This window comes from Desmodus rotundus, chromosome 4 (assembly GCF_022682495.2).
Source record: "Desmodus rotundus isolate HL8 chromosome 4, HLdesRot8A.1, whole genome shotgun sequence".
NCBI lineage: Eukaryota > Metazoa > Chordata > Mammalia > Chiroptera > Phyllostomidae > Desmodus > Desmodus rotundus.
Window position 1 is genome coordinate 51809233 of NC_071390.1, and position 21962 is coordinate 51831194.

Genomic DNA, 21962 nt, shown 5'->3' on the forward strand with positions numbered 1-21962 from the left:
CTTCCGCCCCCGCGGGGGAGTAGGGAGGGCGGAGGACTGGAGAGGCCGGGAGGCGGAGGAGCTGGCGGTCTGGTGTCCAGGCGACGGGGCGTGACGGGGCTGGGAGGTGGCGGGAGGGGGCCGGGCAGGAGCCGGCGGGAGGGCCAGGCCTGGAGGCCCCCACCCTGGCGTGCCCGCCCCGGCCGCGATTGAGGAGGAAGAGGAGGATGGTCTCCAGATACACTCGCAAGGCTGTGCCACAGAGCCTGGAGCTGTGAGTGCCCTGCCCAACCAACCCAGCCGCGGCCCGGGGAGGCGAGGTGGGGCGCGGGCGCTCTGGGGACCCTTCGTGACCAGTCCCTCGCTCCTTTCCTTTCCCAGGTGGGAGAAAGAAAATTTTCTTCGGAATTCTCTCCTTCCAGCCCTGCCGGACTTTGTCCCTTCTACCTACATCTCCAGCTAAGGGTGTGTCACCTGTGCTGTGCCAGGGCTTGGCCCTTTTGGGCGGCACTTCCCGAACTCAGGTCTCCTAAGACATTGGTAGTTTCCGCAAGAAGTTATCAATAGTGACTGTTAAAATAAAGTTGAACGTATCTAGTGCCAGGCAGCGTGCAAAGCTGCCTACATTAGCTCACTTAATTCTATTCAACAAGGATAGCAGATGGGGACTGTTATTTTGCATTCTACAGATAAAGACCCCAGATTTAAAGATTATAGCATGCCAAAGTTTACTGAGCCAGAAAGTAGTGGAGCTGAAGTACAAACCCGGTATCAATTTTATTCTGAAGCCTCGGTCGTAACCTTGACTCGTACTGCCTCTCCGTTTCTACAGTTAAGCATCAGAATCCACAAGGATCAGTTTTGCTCTGAGATTTTAGAGAGCAAATATTTCTGGCTAAAAGACACGCCCCCACCCCTAGTGAAGTGCTGTAATTTAGTAAGTAATGATAATTTCACACATTTATAAATGCTTTTATACTTTCAAAAAGACTTTCATATCTCGATCCTTATAACAACAACTCAGCAAGATGGGTGTGATTATCTTCAGTTTGTCAGAAGATGCGGTATCAGACAGGTTATATACACATCTTAAGATTATATAACCAGTAAGTTTCTGAGTTTGGGCTTTTTAACTCCAACCACCCCCCTCCCCCCTTTCTCCAGTAAGCTGTGTCATTTTAGCAACTATACAATTTATTAATATCAACTATACATGGTATTGTAATAACAAGCTTGTTATTCTTCAGTCACATGGGTTTCTGGCTAGGGTGTTTTCTGGCTGTGTGACTTTTAGGCAAATTACTAAATTTTCGATTCTTCATTTCTTTAATATAGGAGTAAGACCTTATCTAAAAGTGTATCTAAACTGATGGCACAGAGCTTGACACATAGTTGGTCCTCAGAAAATACTAATTCCTGTCCCTTTCCTCCTCTACTTGGTACAGTAGCCACACAAAGAAAATCAGTCTGTGATCTCTCCTCGCCTTTCTGAAGTGTATTATCTAGTAAAGAATAAGATACCTACACAGTAGCAATTCAGACAATAAGCTTTTTAGAAACTAGGAAGAAGAAATTCATTTCCTAATGCAACTAGGGCTTAGCTAAAAACATGCTTTTATAATGAATTCTGATCATTCTGAGAGTAAAAACTATCCTTTATGGAAAAAAGTGTTGACCGGGCCAGAATACTGACCCAGTGTAGTTATGTTACTTGTTCTCATTTGTTAATTTTATACTCCCTAAACATAACTTTCCCAAAGGTGATTCTTTAGAGGAGTCGGGGTGATGTGAATAATGAAGATGATGAGTATCGTATGCATCTAAGTGACTGTAAATTAAAAGCAATTTTTACTTTAGGTATTATAATGATGATTTGCTTTGAAGCAGTAACTTCAGTGTTCTCCCTAACACTTCCAAATTACAGATGTTGGAAAGATTTTAGAAAAAGTGATTTGCAACATACACTTTACATTTTTTAATGCTAAATTTCAAACACAAATACATAGTAAATATAATGAGCCATCAATCACCCACATTAAAGTTATCAAAATTTTAATATATTTGCTTCATCTATATTTTCTTTGTTCCTCATCTGTGAAATAAGGCAACAAAACCCTCCACACTATCATTTTACCCCTATATACTTCAGTATGCATTATAGACATTTCCTGGGTAACCACAATGCTCTTATCAAATTTAAAATTTCTTTGGTATTATCTAATTGTCCCTCCATAATCCACTTTCTCTGACACACTAAAAAATGTCTAAAGTGTTCTATTTCATAGCTGGAATCCACATTCTGAATCCCTACCACTGTCTCAAATTACATAGTTCTATGCAATTTGGTCTCTTAGAAGTTTGTAAACAATAAAAAAAAGTTTAAAAAAATAAAGTCACTGTAATAAAAAAAAAAGTTTGTGTAACCACCAGTAAAGTCAAGACAGAGAGGTGTTGCATCGCCACCAAGAGCAGTCTCATGTGTGTGCCCCTTTCTGGTCACATCCACTCCCTCCATCTCCTGGTAGCCGCTTATTTCTTCTCTGTAGTTTTGTCCTTTGTGAACATTGTATAAGTGGAACCATGTAGTATGCAGCCTTTTGACACTGGCTTTTTTCACTAAGTGTAATGTCCTTGAAATCCATCCAAGTTGTATGTGTCAATATTTCACTCCTTTTTTTTTTTTTTTTTTTTTACTGGGTCATATTTTATTGTGTGGATATACCAGAGTTTAAACCTTCACCCATCAAAGGACTTTCCATTGCTTCCAGTTTTATTAAAATTATAAATAAAGCTGCTCTGAACGTTTATATGCATATTTTTGTGTGAGTGTAAGTTTTCATTTCTCTGGGATCAGTGCCCAAGGGTGCATTGCCATGGCTAGCTCTTACAGTTTATAAGACACCAAAACTATTCCAGCGTGGCTGTACCATTTTCATTCCCACCAGCAGTATGTGAGATATCCACTTTCCCCACATCCTTGCCTGCCTTTTGCATTATCACCATGTTTTATCTTAGCTGTTCTAATAGTTGTGTGGTTATACCTTATTATATTTTCAATTTGCAGTGAAATTAATTTTAAGAATACAAATTTTTAATTCAATACATCCAAAACATTATCGCTTTAACATAATCAACATAAGATAGTGAAATACTGTACATTCTTACACTGAGAGTTCACAGTCCTGTGTGTTTTACATTTAAGAGCATCCGTGCATCTCCTTTCTGACTAATCACATTTAAGTGCTGGTGGTTAACGTATTGGACAATGCAGTTCCAGAGCAGCAAGAAGTAGGTGACTAACTTCTAGACCATGTTTCTGAAAAGTATATTCTTTGTTTCAGGAAATATAGCTTTCTCTTTATCTTTCACAGGAAAGGAATTACAAAGTATGCTCTTAGTCATCATCCCCTTCCAGAGCAGCTGGATGACACTTCCTCCACCGACAGCCACGCAAAAGACACAAGTTCCCAAAGGTAATAACATGGACTGTACGTGTTTGCTTTCATACCTGATAATGGCGAAGGTTTTGTTTTTTAGCTTAGGATTGGGATCAAGCCTTGTACTAATGAAACAAAGAAAATTTTTACCACATTTCAGTACCATTTATCTTCAGTGTGGAACAGCTAATAGAAAAAACATCATACTTATTTTTACAACCTTTGAAAAGCACAGACTCAGGAGTCCAACAGATACGATTTTTAATCCTGGTTCTGTCACTTCTTAGCTGAATAAAATGGCAAGTTACTTACCTGATAACTATCTCATAAAGGTGTGTGACTATAAATGAGATGTAGTATACAAAACTTGGCACAATGCCTGGCGTGTAGTAAATGCTGAGTAAATATTAACTGCATGCATTATTTTAAGAAATAGAACAGAGGAGACTAACTTCAAAGAAGGTTCTGAAAAGCAATGTGGTATTACAGGGAAAATTGCAATCATAAAACTTAGCTTCAAAACCTGGAACTAAACTTCAGATTCTTTGTCTTTAAAATGTGGCTGTGTTCTGTATCACCAGGTTGTTGTTGGGATAAAACGGGATTAGTATTTGTAAAAGTGCTTGGTTAACTGTGAAAGTGCCATATAAGCTCAGATATTACCAATGTTTCTGAAGTGTCTTTAGTTGTCAAAGGTAGTGTTACAGGTGGAATGTTAAAGTGTTCATTACAAACTATGGATAGAATTCTGTACAATGACTGCCGTCAATTCTATAGGAATTGGATAGGACTTTTTCATGATGATTAAATTTCAAGTTCATTGACTTTTGCTTCTTTGGATATATTTGTACATATCCTTATCACCTAATCCCTGAGTAGTTAATGCTGCAGAAACTTGAGGAAATAACAAGAATTTTTCTGTTTTCTCTCTTCTTTCCAAATTCTGCATTTAGTGAGTCTGACATCACACAAGAATCACCTTTTACATCAGCTGATACTGGGAATTCAAGGTCTGCTTTTCCAAGTTATAGAGGCACGGGGATCTCTACTGAAGGCAGCTCGGACTTCTCCTGGGGATATGGTGTGAGTTGTATGTTACTGGTCTGATGGAGCACTTGGAAGATTATTCTGGGAGTTAGGATTTGTCAGTTTTGTCAGTATTTTTCATTCCTTCACTCTCCTGCATTGTTTCTTTACATTTTAATACTTAAATTTACCACACTTTTCTAATATTTATAAAGAAGCATCAGTCTTCACCCTCTGAGTATTTGTTTTGTTTTATAGATATAGTTGATTTTTAGATATGCTTACTTAGTGTTTGACTGAAACAATTGTAGGGTAGTATGGATGTGGGCCCTGCACTTACTCCTTTTGCTGTGTTCAGTTCACTAATGTGTCTCCACCAATGTAATGCTAATGTTACTTTGTTTAAAATGTTTTTGAAAGTTTATTAAGCCATTATACACTGGGAAAATGCTCATGATATACTGTTAAATGAAAAAAAGCAGGTTAGGAAGAGTTTTTGCAGTTCTAATTTTATTTTACATATATGTTTGCTTATATATATTAGAAAGGGGACTAAAGATGTTTACCCAAAGTATTATTCAGTCATTATTAATTGGGTGTTGAGATTTCCTATTTATTTATTTACTTACGTACTTATTTATTTATGGCTATCTCCCATTGTAAAGTACTATTTTTACAGCAACCTTAATAAAAATTGCCCTGGCCAGGTAGCTCAGTTGGTCATTACGTATACCAAGAGGTTGTGGGTTCAATCGTCAGTCAGGACACATACCTAGGTTGCGGGTTTGATTCCAGTCAGGGCATGTATGGGAAGCAACCGATTAATGTGTCTGTCTGTCTGTCTGTCTCTCCCTCTCTCTCTCTTCCTTTCTCTCTAAATCAATAAACATATCCTCAGGTGAGGATTAAAAAATTTTTTAAAGACAAATTTTAAACATGTCTATCACTTTGATGCAATAGATAGTTTTATTTCTGTATCCTCTTTCAATCTATGTTTAATTTGACCCAGCTATAATCATAGTGTATATACAATATTATGCTCTATTCTTTCACTTAATATTATTTTGTAAGCATTTTTCTACAATATTGTTGTTAGCAACCTGCTTTCTTTACAAAAACACTGATAATTGTTAGAACCTATTATTATCACCATGAATTATTTTCCAGTCATTTTAATTTGGATGCATATACACTTTCCTTACATAGTTGTATGATATATGTGTATCCTATTTTGTGGTACAGTTTTTCATTCACCATTACTTCATATAGATATTTTCTTATTACTACTTCCATACCTGTTAGTTTGAATTGTTATATAACATGTCCTTATTTTAATGTATCATAATGGAGCTTTCCCTCATTATCTAATAATTGGGTTTTCTGTTTTTCTTCATTCATTCAACAAATATGTTTCGAGCACATTTGTTGTCAGACACTGTACTTGGGAATATGGGGTGAATGAGACTTACGTGATTCAATAGTCTAACACAGGAGATTGACAAAAGCAAATAAATAAAATAACTACAAAAGGTGATAAGAGCTCAAAGGAAGATGACAGGGTACTGGAAAAGAACATTATAAATATGAGGGATTCACTTTATATTTTTGAGGTATCAATATTTTATTCAAGTTTTATTTTAAGTGATGGTAATTACAACATTTGAAAGGGGAGGATCTAATTCCATATAAAATGGAAGATTCTAAAATGTTCCCATTAAACTGCTAAAAAATAAACTGAGTAGTGAGGCTGCAACAGAAGTCTACTTTAAGTTCCAAGTGTTGCCACCATGTGATTACAGTCACAGAGACTCTTCCCAGCGTGAAGCTGGAGCTCTTAGAAGCTATTTCATACTCTGATTCAAAGGAAAAAGAAAACAACATGAGAGGGAATTAAGTCCTGAGTTATTGACTTCATCAAATCCACCCCAAAACGTCACAAAAGAAGCAACTACCACACCCTGCAGCTACTTGTGGTGTGAAAGCGGTGATGGCTGAGTATGGATACAGGTCATAAAGATCTGTCTTAAAAAGTTCCTGTGGGTGAGCTGCACACGCCAACAGTGAGCCTCTCTCATTTAGGATAGGAAATCCAGGTTCAGTTCTCAGGAAGTCACGTTTTCATTCATTTAAGCAATGCAAATTTACAAAGTGCCTACAAATCATTAGCTACCACTGAACAGACATTTCTAGATAAAGAAACCTGACATCTGTAGAGGGACTGCCAAGTTCCGGTTAGGGGGATTCACTTAGAGAGGGTTCAGGTCAAGTAGGTCTGAGACTCGAAGGTTCAGGCGTTAACCATGTGAAGAGTGAGGAAAAGTTTTGCAGACAGGTAACCAGCAGCAAATACAAAAGCCCTAAGAAGGAAAAGAGCTTCGTGTGCCCAAGGGAAAGTGTTTGGTATGTTATTAGAATTTTAAAAAGGTCAGGATGATTGGAGAAGAGTGTACGAGGAAGAGAAAAGCACAAATGAGATTAGAGAGGTAGGCAGGACAAGAACCATTAGGCATTGTAAACCATGATAAAGAATTTAAATTTTGACTTCTGGACAAGATGGAGGCATAGGTAGATAAGCTGTGCCTCCTCACACAACCAAAAGAAGGAAATTAACACATTAAAAAAAAAAAACCCAAAACTGCCAGAAAATCGAACTGTATGGAAGTCCAACAAACAAGGAGTTAAAGAAGAGACATTTCATCCAGGCCGGTAGGAGGGGCGGAGACAAGCAGCTGGGGTGGAGAGGACTCACAGCAAGGCAGCGGCTGGAGGACCAGGGCAGTCTGATATCTGCGTGCAGATAAACTGGGAGGAACAACTAGGGAGTGAGACAGACCATGCAACCCAGGGTTCCAGTGTGGGGAAATAAAGCCTCAAAATCTCTCACTGAAAAAAACTGGGGGGGTTGCAGTAGCAGGAGAAACTCCCAGCCTCACAGGAGAGTTCATTGGAGACCCACAGGGTCCTAGAACATACACAAAACCACCCACCCCAGGAATCAGCACCAGAAGGGCCCAATTTGCTTCTGGTTACTGGGGAAGTAACTGAAAACTGCTGACAAGTGAGCAAGCAGCATTGTTCCCCCTAGGGCCCCTCCCCAACACACAGCGCCACAACCCAGCAATGTGGGTTGCTATGCACTGGTGAATACATAAGGCTCCGCCCCTTACTATGAAAAAGGCACATCAAGACAAAAAACAAACAAACAAAAAAACCCCAAAATGGCCAAATGAAAGAACAGACAGATCAAAGCTCTAGAAAAAATACAACTAAGCAACAAAGAGATAGCCAACCTATGAGATGCACAGTTCAAAACACTGGTAATCAGGATGCTGGCAGAAATGGTTGAATATGGTCACATATTAGAGGGAAAAATAAAGGCTATGAAAAGTGAAATAAAGGAACCAAGAGTGAAGGGAAAGAAATTGGGACTCAAGGATTTGGAGCAGAAGGAAGAAATAAGCATTCAACTGGAACAGAATGAAGAAACAGAATTCAAAAAAATGAGGAGAGGCTTAGGAACCTCCGGGACAACTTTAAATTTTCCAACATCTGAATCATAGGCATGCCAGAAGGAGAAGAGGAAGAGCAAGAAATTGAAAACGTGTTTGAAAACATAATGAAGAAGAACTTCCCTAATCTGGCAAAGGAAATAGACTTCCAGGAAGTCCAGGAAGCTCAGAGAGTCCCAAAGAAGTTGGACCCAAGAAAGCACACACCAAGGCACATCATAATTACATTAGCCAAGATTAAAGAGGAGAGAATCTTAAAAGCAGCAAGAGGAAAAGAGAGCGTTATCTACAAAGCAGTTCCCATTAGACTATCAGCTGATTTCCCAAAAGAGACCTTCCAGGCAAGAAGGGGCTGGAAAGAAGTATTGAAGTCATGAAAGTCAACGACCTACATCCAAGATGACTCTACCCAGCAAAGCTATCATTTAGAATGGAAGGGCAGATAAAGTGCTTCTCAGATAAGGTAAAGCTAAAGGAGTTCATCATCACCAAGCCCTATTCTGTGAAATGTTAAAGGGAATTATCTAAGAAAAAGAAGAAGATCAAACCTATGAACAGTAAAATGGCAACAAACTCACAACTATCAACAACCAAACCTAAACAAACAAAAATAAAAAAAACTAAGCAAAAAACTAGAATAGGAGCAGAATCACAGAAATGGAGATCACATGGGGTATCAGCAAGGAGGGGAGGTGGACGAATGGGGGGAGAGGTACGGGGAATAAGAAGCATAAATGGTAGGTACAAAATAGGGGGAGGGTAAGAATAGTATAGTAAATGGAGAAGCCAAAGAACTTATATGTACAACCCATGGACATGAACTAAGGTGGGGAAATGCGGGTGGGAGGAGGGGTGAAGGGCAGAGGGGAATAAAGTGGGAGAAAAATGGGACAACTCTAATAGCATAATCAATAAAAAAGATTTCAAAAAATAAAGGAAGATGGAATATTCATAGCTTTTTAGTAGGATTTTACATGTTTAGCTTTTTAACTCATGAGACTTTTATAATATATGGTGTGAGGTATGAATTAAGTTCTTATGCTGTTAAACCTATTTTTTAACCATTTTTCTATACTTGATTTAAAATCATGTGGTTTTTCATATTTTAAAAAACCTACTAGTGTTCACTAAACAATGTATATTATTTAGTATTTGTGTCCTCTTTACTCTTTCAGATAAATTTTATTTTCACTTCTGTAACATTTTATTAAGTATTTATCAGGAATTTAATTGGTTTTGCATTATAACTGTATTAGGGAATGTATAGAGAGACTAAAATTTATTTTTTTTAAGATTTTATTTATTTACTTTTAGAGAGAGGGGAAAGGGGAGAGCAAGAGAGGGAGGGAAACATCAATGTGTGAGAGACACATCGACTGGTTGCCTCTCACATGTCCCCAAACAGGGACCCAGCCTGCTACCCAGGGATGTGCCCTGACCAGGAATTGAACCAGGGACCCCCTGGTTTGCAGGCAGGTGCTCTGTCCACTGAGCCACACCAGCCAGGGTGAGAACTAAAATTTACTAAATATTTAGTAGATGCCAGGCACTGTATATATGTATATATGTATATAACGTATTTACATTATATACATATTTCCAATAATTTGTCCTCTTTACTGAACTTAGTATTCTACCTAAAAATATAGTTTTTATTTACATCTTCCATTAGCCCTATTTGTCATTTTATAATTTACTTTTTATTATAAGTTATAATTGATACTGAAATTGGTTTTGGTATTTAATTATACATTTTACTTATTTTTGAATAGTCTTAGTCTTTTTCGAGCTGTCACTGGTCTGTAGACATCTAGTTTTCTGTCCCAATTTGATGACCTACTACTTTGCTAAATGTATTTATTATTTATAGTCATTCTAGAGTTTATATCCTTAGATTTAATGCTTTTGGAATATTTTAAAATTCAAAGTTAATATAATGATATGAAGGAAGACTTTCTGTTTTTAGTCTAATTATATATATTTAAATTTTGATAGCTAACAGTCATAAAAGTAGCTAACCCAATTCTTTTCTATTTTAGTTTTATATGCTTTGGGTTGATTATATTTTGAGTGACCCAGTAAGGTTTATTCCAGGGATACAAAGATGGGTCAGTACCTGCAAATGTGTTCATATGTTTAACATCAGTTATTCAAAGGAAAAAATATGATCAAACCAATAGATGCTGAAAAGGTATTTGATAAAATTCAAAACTATTCCTTATAAAAATCCTCTATATGATAGGAGAAGGAAACCCTTAAAACCTTATAATGACTATTTGCCAACCGAATAGCAAATAACAGTTTAAATGGCAAAACAAACTTACTTGAGTTAAAGTAAAGAACCAGACAGGAATTCTTTATTAACAAAGTTAATTTATTCCTTTGCTAACTTTGTATATTTTAATTGTCCTTATTTTCACATAAAGTTTGTTATTACACACTCTATTCAGTGCCACTTTTTCACTTAATATATTTTGAAGAATATCCATATAATTTTTAAAGTTCTTTGTTCTTTTATGGCTATACAGACATTGCTATTACCATAAAACAAAACAAAACAAAGCAAAAAAACCCCAGCTGCATTTATACCTTGTACATGTATTGTTTTACATAAATGTGAATATGCCTGAGGATACGGTTCTAGAAGTGACACCGTTGGTCAAAAGATGTGTGCTTTTGTAATTTTGAAAGCCGTTGTCAGACTGACCTCTGTAAACATTACTCCAATCTGCTGTCTCACCAGCAACATATGGAAGGACCTGTTTTCCCACACTGTTGACCACAACAGTGAAACAATCAAACTTTTTAATCTTCACCACACTCAGAAGTTTAATAAAAAGCTATTCTGACCGCTGTCACCAGTTTCACTTGTTCCTGTCCTTCTTATACAAGGGTCATACAGTATGTCATCCTTGTATCTGTGTGGCTTCTCTTGACTGGCATTATGTTTGGGGATATGGTATGTCTGTACATGACAGTGCACGTATTTGTAGTCTGGAAATGGCCTGTCTATATTTCATACTCATTTATTTTTTTACTTAGTGTTTTCATGTTACAGTAGTAGGAGTTCCTTATCTTTTAGATTAGGGGAGGGTGTAGTTTCTCTGTAAAGGGCTAGATCGTAAATATTTTAAGCTTTTCCATCTCTGTTAGGACCCTCAACTCTGTCACTATAATGAGAAGGCAGCAATAGGCAATTCATAAATTAATGGGTTTGACTGCATTCCAATAAAACTTCATTTACAAAAAGACTGTGGGCTGGGTTTGTCCCACTGGCCATACCTCGTTTAATATATGGAGCCTGTTAGATACCTACATTATATCCACTCTCCCTAGAGAACTATAAAACTCAGTTCTCTGTACTGAGTTTTATACCGGGGTATTATACTCAGTTGAAAAATGTATTTCCCAGCCTCTGTTACAGTTAGTGTTAGCTAATGAATTACACACAAAAGTCAGGAGATGGGGCTTTCTCAAATGCTATTTTTTTTTTTATCTACCCCATTTTTCTTAATTCTGGCCTGGAACATGGCACTATGGCTAAAGGTAAAGCAAAAAAAAAAAAAAACAAGGTACATCAGCCATCTTGAACCATGAAGCACCACTGAGGGTGGAAATGATAGAAGAAATTAAGTCTTTGATATTAATGGAGCCACCATATCAATTTTTTAATGCCTACCACAAAACTAATATTTTTATAAAAGAAAAAATAAATGTTTATCTTATTTAAGCCACTGTTAGTGTTTTTGTTAGTAGTAACCAAATACAGTTAATCACCGATTCTTCATTCATCCTTTGGTAAGTGTATTGCACGTATCTTTTCCTGGTATGTGGCTTTTAATACTTTCACAGTTTTCACATTTAGGTCTTTGATGAGCCTGGAATTGTTTTGTGTGTGTGGTATATAGCAGGAACACTATTTTAATTTTTCTATTTAGATAATGAATTGTTGCAGCATCATTTACTGAACTAGTTCAGGATTTCTAAGCAGGGACGTTTTTTGTCATTTTGGGTGTGACCATTGTACAGAAGTGTCCCATGTGTAGCGAGACGTTTAGTATTCACGACCCCCTGCTGTTAAACGCCTATTCGCCCCCTAGCCATTGTGGTCACTAAAACTGCACACATGCCTTCCCAAATTCTGCTATAGAAGGTGGTGTCATTTCCGGTAGAATTATTACATTCTTTCCCTGCAGATCTGCTATGCTCCCCCGTTACAGATTAAGTTTTAAAATATGAAAGGGTCTGTTTCCTGGGCTCTCTAAACTTTTTATTCTAAAACTCATGCTAATACAATGGGTTTTAATTAAACTCTAGCTTTATAATCGTAATATCTGGTAGGAAACTCTTACTGCATTGTTCAAAATTGTCTTGGCCAATTCTTTTCATATATGTTAGAATCTGATTGTTACATTGCATAGGTCAATTTGGGGAAGACTGCCATCTTTATGATATTTGTATTCATCAATTTGATATAGAAATATTTCCATTTATATCTATTTCTTTAATATCCTTTAATAAATTTTTGTAATTTTATCCATAAAGGTAATGTACATTTGTTGAAGGTTTATTCCAAGGTAGCAGGCATGGTACAATATTAAAAATTATATTTTTAACCTCTTTGTTGCTCTTATATAGGTGTATAGAGAGTACCTGTTTTTTTTGAGGGAACTGAGTTCTAGGATAATGTTGGCTTCCGTATGACTTTCTAGGTTAGCAGCCATGAGTGTTGGTTTCTGGTGAGGCCCCTTTTCCTGACTTGCTGTGTCCTCACATGGCCGTACTCCCGGTCATGCACACAGGCAGATCTGCTGTCTCTTCCTCTTATATGGACACTGGTCCTATCACAGCCCCACAGTCCCACAGGGCTCCACCTTATGGCCTCATTTAACAATTTCCTCCATAAAGGCTCCATTTCCGAATACAATCACACTGCAGGTTGGGGCTTTAACATAGGAATTTGGGGAGGATACAATTTAATACATAACACAGTTCACCAGGAAAAGACATAACAATTCTAAATAAGTACACATTTAATAGAGTTTCAAAATGTCTGAAGAAAAAACTGATAAATAGAGAGGAATAGGTGAATCCACAATTATTGTTAGAGATTTTAGTAGTTAATAGAGCAATTAAAAATCAGTAACAATACAAAGATCCGCTGCTACCCCTGACAAATGCAGACTCCGTATTCTTCAGTGCTTGTGTAATAATGCTCACGAAGACAGGCTGTGTGCTGCGCCATGAAATGTCTCGATAGTTTTCAAAGGGTTAAATCTTACAGAGTACGTTCTCTGACTACAAAAGAATTAAATTACAAATCAGTAAGAGTAAGACATAGAATAATTCTGCAAATAACTGAAAATTAAACAACTTTCTAAATATTAAATTACAAGGAAAATAGAGGGTATTTTGAATTACATGACAAACACAAAATACCAAATTTGTGGATGTGTTTAAAGTAGCTCTTAGGAAGATTATGGCTTCAAATACTGATTTTAGAACAAAAGAAAGTGTTGAAATAAATAAGCTGTTTCTACCTGAAGATGCTAGGAAGAGTAAATTAAACCCAAAGTAATAGGCAAGGAATAATTAAGTGCAAAAATCAGTGAACTACAAATTATGTGTGTGTGTATAAAAGAAAATGAACAAATTCAAGAGTTGATTCTTTGAAAAGATTGATAAACCCTCAGGTAATGCTAGTGAGGAAAAGGAAAGAAAACCTAAATTACATATCAGGAATGAAAAAGTAGACAACATAACAAATCATACAGACATTAAAAGAATATTAACAGCAGCCCAGGCTGGTGTGGCTCAGTGGATTGAGTGCCAGCCTGTGAATTAAAGGGTCACTGGTTCGATTCCCAGTCAGGGCATATGCCTGGGTTGCAGATCAGGTCCCCAGTTGGGGGTGCACGAGAGGCAACCATAGACTGATGTTTCTCTCCCTTTCTTTCTTCCTCCCTTCCCTTCTCTCTAAAAATAAATACATAAAATCTTTTTAAAAATTAACAATAATATGAACAATCTTATGCCAATAAATTCTGTAACTTAAATGAAACAGATTCCCAAAAAATCTGAATAGTTATTAAACTGTTAAAGATACTTAATCAACAATTCTCATAGAGAAAGGTCTAGGCCCAGGTGGTTTCACCACTGAATTCTGTTATATATTCGTGGAAGAAATAACAATCACATAAAATTTTTCCAATAAATAGGAACATTTTCAATTCGCTTTATGAGGCCAGCATAATATTGATTCCAAAACCTGACAAAGACAATACAAAAAATGATGAGATGGGACTTCTAGTATGGCAGAGTGAGCAGCTTGACAAATCCTCTTCCCAAAAAGAACAATAAAACTGGATAAAATGGTCAAAAGCAACCATTTCAGGACTCTGAAACTGACTAAAGGGACAGAACAAAGAGAGTAGTAGTGCAACACGAGGCAGCGAGCCCAGGGGTCTCCACTGCTCCTTGGGATAAGCCTAAAAAACCACAGGGAGGACTGGGCGGAGCAGACATAGCCTTTATTACGTATTTTGCCATGTATAATGCACACCCACCTTTTTGTGTACATTATACACGGGATTATTACACCCATTATTATACGCGTGGTATGTAATCATTATACCCATGTATAATGTGCATCCTTATTTTTCCCTCAAAACTTTGGGCAAAAGGTGTACATTATACACAGCAAAATATGGTACTCACATCACAGGGAGCACCACAGGTGGCATGTGTCTTGTGTGTGACTCTAAACTACATTACCTCAGTGTGTACATGCAGAGAGAAAAGGTCAAGACGCAGTCACCCAGGACAAGAAGCCACTCCCAAAACTAGATAGGAAGAAATTACAATCCATGTCCAAAGCAATACACATTCCTTTTGGCCTGGGGCCCTCTGGCAAGCCTTCCATTACGGGGTTTGGAAGAGCCGTGTCCAGCAGACCCCACAAGTAGATATTCATGGAAATCAATGGAACTTTGAGGAACAGTGAGAGTCTATTTAACTACTAAGGTACAAGCTGTGAAAACTAGCAGCTTCAACACCAGAGAGGGCTCAGTAGATTTGGAGTGGAACTTGGATGATGCCTATACCCAACAGCGTTGTCAATAACAGTAGCAAACTCAGTAGCACATGAACAAGGAGAAACAGTGGCTCAGATAGCCTGAGGCTTCGGTACTGGTTGGGGCCAAAAATGGATTGACAGACAATTGAGAAACTTATTAAGGAGATCTGGGAAATCAGACAGCCATAGAAGGCCTTGATAAGCTCTCCACATACCCATGCAGGACAGATTACAGAGGGCCCAAGCTGTCTATACATCCCTGGCTGACCATGAGTCAAGCATGCTAGTGCAGAGGAGACATAAGAGGGCCCAGAAATGAAAAGCCAGGGCAAAAGGGATCCGAGATGGCAGCAGGAAGGTGGAAGCTTAACTCACCTCCTCCCCAGACCAAACTGGAATTACAACTAAATTATAGAACAATCATCCTGAATAACCAACTGAAGACTAGCTGAAGAGAATTCTTTTCTTCATAGGCCGGCACTCAATCCACTGAGCCACACCAGCCAGGGCTGAAGAGAATTCTTATAACCAAGGATTTACAGAAGACGACTGGTAGGAAGGACAGAGACATGAAAAGTGCTGACCCTGTTCCCATGGGTGGTGGCTGAGGTTCCAGAGGGATATCTCAGCTGTGGGGGGTTCCACATGAGAAGTGTGGGATCTAAATCCCAAGCCAGACTCCCCAGCCCAGAGCACCTGAGCTGGGAAGAGGCATCCACTTAACATCTGGCTGTAAAAATCAGCAGGGTTTCTGTCCATCATGGAGAGACTGGGGTTTGCTAGAGACACAGCACCCTCTTAAAGGACCAACCCACAAAATTTCATTTGCAACTACTCACCCTGGGCTCCAGTGGAGGGTGGGCAGAGTGGACCTGAGTTGTATAAAGACAGCCTGAGGTTTGTGGCTCTGGGGAAAATGCTGAAGGGACAGCTGCCAGGATCCCAGTGCTGAGTCATTGTCCCATACTTCAGATGCCATCTTTCTTGGGTGGAGTCCTCCCTTCTGAGTGGGATCAAGTTGGAAAAAGCAATAGCTGCACCCTCTAGATTCCCTCTTGCCCCGCCCTGTGGAGCTCTCGCCCTGCTGAGGAGTCAGCTGCCTTGGCTGAGGAGTAGAGGTCTGGGCAGACTCAGGAGGTGTCAGTGACGGAGTTGTGTGGCTTGAGGTGGGGGCCATTCCCCTCCTTTCCTGTGAACCTGACTGGTGCTTCCCACTCACAGGAGAGCCACTACCCCACCTCTGGGCTTATGGTGGAGACTCACCCTTTGGGCTCTAGCTGCCCCACCTGTCTGACTCTTAGTGGCTCTGCCCTTCTGAGGTCAGGAAAAAATCCAGGCAAGACTAAATTGTGTGGCTCACAGGAGGGGGCCATACACCCTACCTTCCCTGAAGCCTGACTGACACCTCCCCCTCAACGGAGATACACTAAACCAATCCTTCTGACTCTTGGCCGCCCACCCTGCTAAGCTCCAAATCCTCCTGGCAGAATTTAGGACAGTTGTGTGGATCTAAGATGGGGGCCATTTTCCCCTCACATACCTGACTGGTGCAGAGCCCTCCCTTCACATGGCCGATGCTTGGTCTGTTGGGCCTGATAAACACTGATGATTCCCTAAGATCCAGCCCCAACACAAAGGTGTGTGAGCACCCAGCAGGTTGCAGCTAGATGTGGTATACCCTGAAACATTTGCCGAGTGGCCTCAGACCCAGCACTGGCACTGAGTTTGAACCTGTTTCAGTCTGGTACACACAACTAGCCCCTACCAGGTGACTCACTGAGAAACTACCTCATGCAGCGTGAGTACCGCCAGAGACTCTTTCAGTGACTAAGACTAACAGACAAACTGCAGGTAGAGGCAGATGGAAGCAGATCTCAGAGTATCTTGGGATTTTTGCTGACTTGCCCCGGGCCCAGTGCTTGTAAAAACTGGCCTTGGTGCTCAGCTTGGTCCTTCCTGCATACACCCAGAGGCAGTTATAAACTGGATCGCTGTGCACCAAATAGTTTGCCCAAGGCCAGTTACAGGCAGCATCTGACATTGGCCTATACCGAAGTCCCTCCCAAGAAGCCAAGAACCAACACACACAGTGGCCAGCTTCAAACATCAGAGCAGAATCCAACAAGCTTCACAAGCAGCATATCCAAAGGAGAGCTCTGCAGGCACCAGACCTTGCTGAGGTGAATTCTGCTTTGTGTGGTCCGCACTTGCACAGCAGCTTGCATGCTGTCGTAGGGGTTGAGCCTCACGGTCAGCCTGAGGGTCAATCCCACACATGAACAGGCCAATAGCAACCATGGCTCAATTACAATAGGAGGGCCCGCATAACCACACAAGGGACATTCCTGGAGCACCCAGCTCAGGTGATCAAGGAAACTGCACCACTGGACCCCGCAGGACACCTAATACGGAAGGCCATCCTACTAAGACTGGAGGCCATAGCAGATCTACCTAATACATAGAAACAAACTCAAAGAGGCAGCCAGAATAGAGAGTCAAAGAAACATGCCCAAATGAAAGGACAGGAGAAATCTCCAGAAGGAGAGCTAAATGAAATGGAGGCAAGCAATTTACAAGATACAGAGTTCAGAGAAATGTTATAAGGATGTTCAACAGCATAAAAAAGGACATAAAAACCATGAAAAGAACCAGCCAGAAATGAAAAATACAATATCTGAAGTGAAAAATACACTGGAAGGAATATAGTAGATTTCTTGAAGCAAAGGATTGAATCAGCAACTTAGAGACAAGGTAGAAAAGAACAGCAAAGAGAAAAAACAACTCTATAAATGAGGATATTTTAAGGGACTTTTAGAACAACACGAAGTATACTAACATCCACATAATAGGGGTACCATAAGGGGAAGAGAGAGAGAGAGCAAGGGATCAAGAACCTATTTGAAGAAATAATGACCAAAAACTTCCCAAAACTGGCAAAGAAAAATGACATACAAGTCCAGGAAGTGCAGAGTCCCAAACAAGATGAATTCAAAGAGCCCCACACCAAGACACATCATAATTAAAATAGCAAAAGTTAAAGAAAAAGAGAGAATCTTAAAGGCAGCAGGAGGAAGACAGTTACCTACAAAGGAACTCCCATAAGACTGTCAACTGATTTCTCAACAGAAACATTTCAGGCCAGAAGAGATTGGCTTGAAATAATCAAAGTGATAAAAGCAAGGATTTATAGCTAAGGCTATGACTTAAAACTGAAGGAAGAATAAGGAGCTCCCAAAACAAGAAAAGGCTAAAGGATTTGCTACCACAAAACCAGTATTACAAGAAATAATAAAGGACAAGGAAGGAGGTGAAGGAGAAGAAAGAAGAGAAGAAACAGAGCACCATAGTTAAAAGAATAAAATGATAATAAATAAGTACCTATCAATAATAACCTTAATGTAATTGACTTAAATGCTCCAATCAAAAGACATAGGGTAGCTGAGTAGATAAGAAAACAAGACCCATATATATGTTGTCCACAAGAGACCAGCTACGGGACAAAAGATACATACAGATTAAAACTAAAGGGATGGAAAAAGATATTTCATAAATGGAAATTTAAAAAAAAGCTGGGGTAGTAATACTTGTATCTGACAAACTAGACTTTAAAACAAAGGCTATCATAAGAGACAAAGAAGGACACTACATAATGATAAAGGGAATAATTCAACAAGAGAATATAACCCTTATAACCATATGCACCCAACATGGGAGCACCTAAAAAAGTAAAGCAAATCTTAGTGGATATACAGTGAGGGACTGACAGTAATACTGTCATAGTAGGGGATTTTAGCACCCCATTGACATCAATAGATAGATCTTCCAAACAGAAAATCAACAAGGAAACAGTAGCCATAAATGACATACTAGATCAGATGGATTTAATTGATATCTTTAAAGCATTTCATCCAAAGCAGCAGAATATACATGCTGTTCAAGTACACATGGAGAATTTTCTAGGAGAGACCACATGTTAGGACACAAATCAAGTCTCAAATTTAAGAAGATTGAAATCACGTCAAGCATCTTCTCTGACCATAATGGTATAAAACTAGAAATCAATCACAAAGAAAACTGAAAAACACACAAAGACTTGGAGGCTAAATAACATGTTGCTAAACAATGAATCGGTTAACAATGAGATCAAGGAAGAAATGAACAGATATCTTGAACGAAATGAAACTGAAAACAAAACAACCCAAAATCTATGTGACACAGTGAGAGCAATCCTAAGAGGGAAATTCATAGCATTACAGGCCTACCTCAAGAAACAAGGGAAACCTGAAATAAACAATCTAACTTTACACTTAAAGGAACTAGGAAAAAACAACAAACAAGCCCAAAGTGAGTAGAAGAAAGGAAATAAAGTTCAGAGGAGAAATAAAAGATACAGAGTCAAAAGAAACAATACAAAAAAAATCAATGAAACCAAGAGCTGTTTTTTTTAAAGATAAACAAGATTAACAAACCTTTAATGAGACTCATCAAGAAAAAAATATAAAAAACCAAATGAATCAGAAATAAAAGGGAAGTAACAACTGACTAACAGAAATACAAGAGGTTGTAAGAAAAACATTATGAACAACTATATGCAAAACATTGAATAATCTGGATAAAATGGATAAATTCCTAGAAACATACAATTTTCTAAAACTAAGTCAGGAAAAATCAGAGAATCTGGACAGACTGATTACAACTAGTGAAATAGAAACGGTAATCAAAAAACTCCCCCAAATAAAAACTCCTGGACCAGATGGCTTCACAGGTAAATTTTACCAAACATTCACACAACTAAAATCTATCCTTCTCAAACTATTCCAAAAAATTCAAGAGGAGGGAAGGCTCCCAAGCTCATTTTACAAAGCCAGCATTATCGTAATTCCAAAACCAGACAGAGATACTACAAAGAAAGAAAATTATAGGCCACTATCCCTGATGAACATAGATGCTAAAATCCTCAACAAAATATTAGCAAACCAGATCCAAGAATACATTAAAAAGATCATACACCATTATCAAATAAGAATTATTCCAGGGATGCCAGGTTTGTATAATATCCACAAGTCAATAAATATGATGCACCACATAAACAAAATGAAGGATAAAAACCACACGATCATATCAATAAATGCAGAAATAGAATTTGATAAAATCAAGCATCCGTTTATTATGAAAACTCTCAACAAAGCAGGAATAGAGGGAACATACCTCAATGTAATAAAGGTCATATATGACAAACCCACAGCCAACATCATACCCAATGGACAAAAGCTAGAAGTATTTCCCTTAATACCAGCAATAAGATAGGTATGTCTGCTTTCACCCTTTTATTCAACATAGAACTAGAAGTCCTAACCATGGCAATCAGACAAGAAGAAGAAATAAAAGGCATCCAAATTAGAAAGGAAAAAGTAAGAGTCATTATTTGGAGATGATGTGATACTGTATGTAGAGAACCCTAAAGATTCTGCCAAAAACCTACTAGAACCGATAAATGAATTCAGCAAAATAGCAGAATACAAAATTAATATCCAGAAATCAGCTGCATTTTTATTCACCAATATTGAACTATCAGCAAGGGAAACTAATAAAACAATCTCATTTACAATTGCATAAAAAAAAAAAAAAAGAAAAAACCCTAGGAATAAACCTAACCAAGGATGTAAAAGACCTGTACTTGGAAAATTGTAAGACACTGAAGAAAGAAACTGAAAAAGATACAAACAACTGGGGTCTAGGATAGAAAGAATTAGTATCAAGGCCCTGGCTGGTGTAGCTCAGTGGATTGAGTGCGGGCTGTGAACCAAAGGGTCACCGGTTCGATTCCCAGTCAGAGCACATGCCCGGGTTGTGGGCCAGGTCCCCAGTAGCGGCCATGTGAGAGGCAACACACAGTGATGTTTCTCTCCCTTTCTTTCTCCCTCCCTTCCCCTCTCTCTAAAAATAAATAAATAAATAATCTTATTTAAAAATTTTTAAATAAAAAAAAAGAATTGGTATCATTAAAATGTCCATACCACTCAAGCCATACTACCCAAGCAATTTATAGATGCAATTCATATCAAGATACCAATGGTGTATTTCACAGAACTAGAAAAAATATTGCAAAAAGTTATGTGGAACCAAAGAATACCTCCAATAGCAACAGCAACCTTAAGAAGGAAGAATAAAGTTGGAGGACTCACACTGCCTGATATTAAACTGTACTACAAGGCCATCATAGTCAAAACAGCATGGTACTGGCATAAAAACACACATATAGATCAATGGAACAGAACAAAGAACGCAGAGAAAAACATCTTTATGGTCCATTAATAATTGACAAAGGAATCAAGAACATACGATGGGGTAAAGATAGTCTATTCAATAAATTGTGTGAAAATTGGACAATATGTGCAAAAAATAAAATTAGACAACTTTTTATACCATATATAAGAATAAACTTAAACTTACATTTAAGTCTTAAATGTAAGACTCAAAACTAAAAATATTAGAAGAAAACATAGGCAGTAAAATCTCGGACATTTCTTGTAGTAATATTTTTTCTGATATATCGCTTCAGGCAAGGGAAAGGAAAGATAAACAAATAGGACTACATCAAGCTAAAAAGTTCTTACACAACAAAGAAAATCATCAACAAAATAAAAGACAACCCACTGAATAGGAGAACATATTCACCAATGGTATATATGATAAGGGGCTAATGTCAAAAATCGTAAAGAACTTACAAAACTCAACACCAAAAAAACCTACACCCCAGTTTAAAAAATGGTCCAAAGACCTGAATAGACCCTTCTCCAAAGAGGACATACAGATGGCAAATAGACCTATGAAAAGATGCTTAGCTTTGCTAATCACTGGAGAAATGCAATTCTAAACCACAATGAGATATCATCTCACACCTGTCAGAATGGCTATCACCAATAAATCAACAAA

The 21962-nt window shown here is 38.3% G+C and overlaps 2 protein-coding genes across 5 annotated transcripts in view; one reads left to right on the top strand and one right to left on the bottom strand.

The window, feature by feature from the left end:
• Nucleotides 1-18: 18 nt before the first annotated feature.
• The window catches only part of FAM149B1 (family with sequence similarity 149 member B1), a 56438-nt gene continuing 34494 nt past the window's right edge, over nucleotides 19-21962 (top strand). Inside the window, exons 1-4 of one of the 3 annotated variants that reach the window (XM_053923215.1) lie at nucleotides 19-253; nucleotides 361-444; nucleotides 3351-3452; nucleotides 4370-4497. In XM_053923215.1, coding sequence (XP_053779190.1) covers nucleotides 3368-3452; nucleotides 4370-4497 — 213 coding nt within the window. In that variant the 5' untranslated portion in view covers nucleotides 19-253; nucleotides 361-444; nucleotides 3351-3367. Of the gene's footprint in view, nucleotides 445-3350; nucleotides 3453-4369; nucleotides 4500-21962 lie in introns of all 3 variants that reach the window. The other 2 variants (XM_024561021.3, XM_053923216.1) reach the window with 2 other exon arrangements.
• DNAJC9 (DnaJ heat shock protein family (Hsp40) member C9) overlaps nucleotides 10307-21962 on the bottom strand; it is a 52286-nt gene continuing 40630 nt past the window's right edge. Inside the window, exon 5 of one of the 2 annotated variants that reach the window (XM_024561025.4) lies at nucleotides 10307-13249. In XM_024561025.4, coding sequence (XP_024416793.1) covers nucleotides 13223-13249 — 27 coding nt within the window. In that variant the 3' untranslated portion in view covers nucleotides 10307-13222. Of the gene's footprint in view, nucleotides 13250-13667; nucleotides 13928-21962 lie in introns of those variants that run through there. The other variant, XM_053923217.2, reaches the window with a different exon arrangement.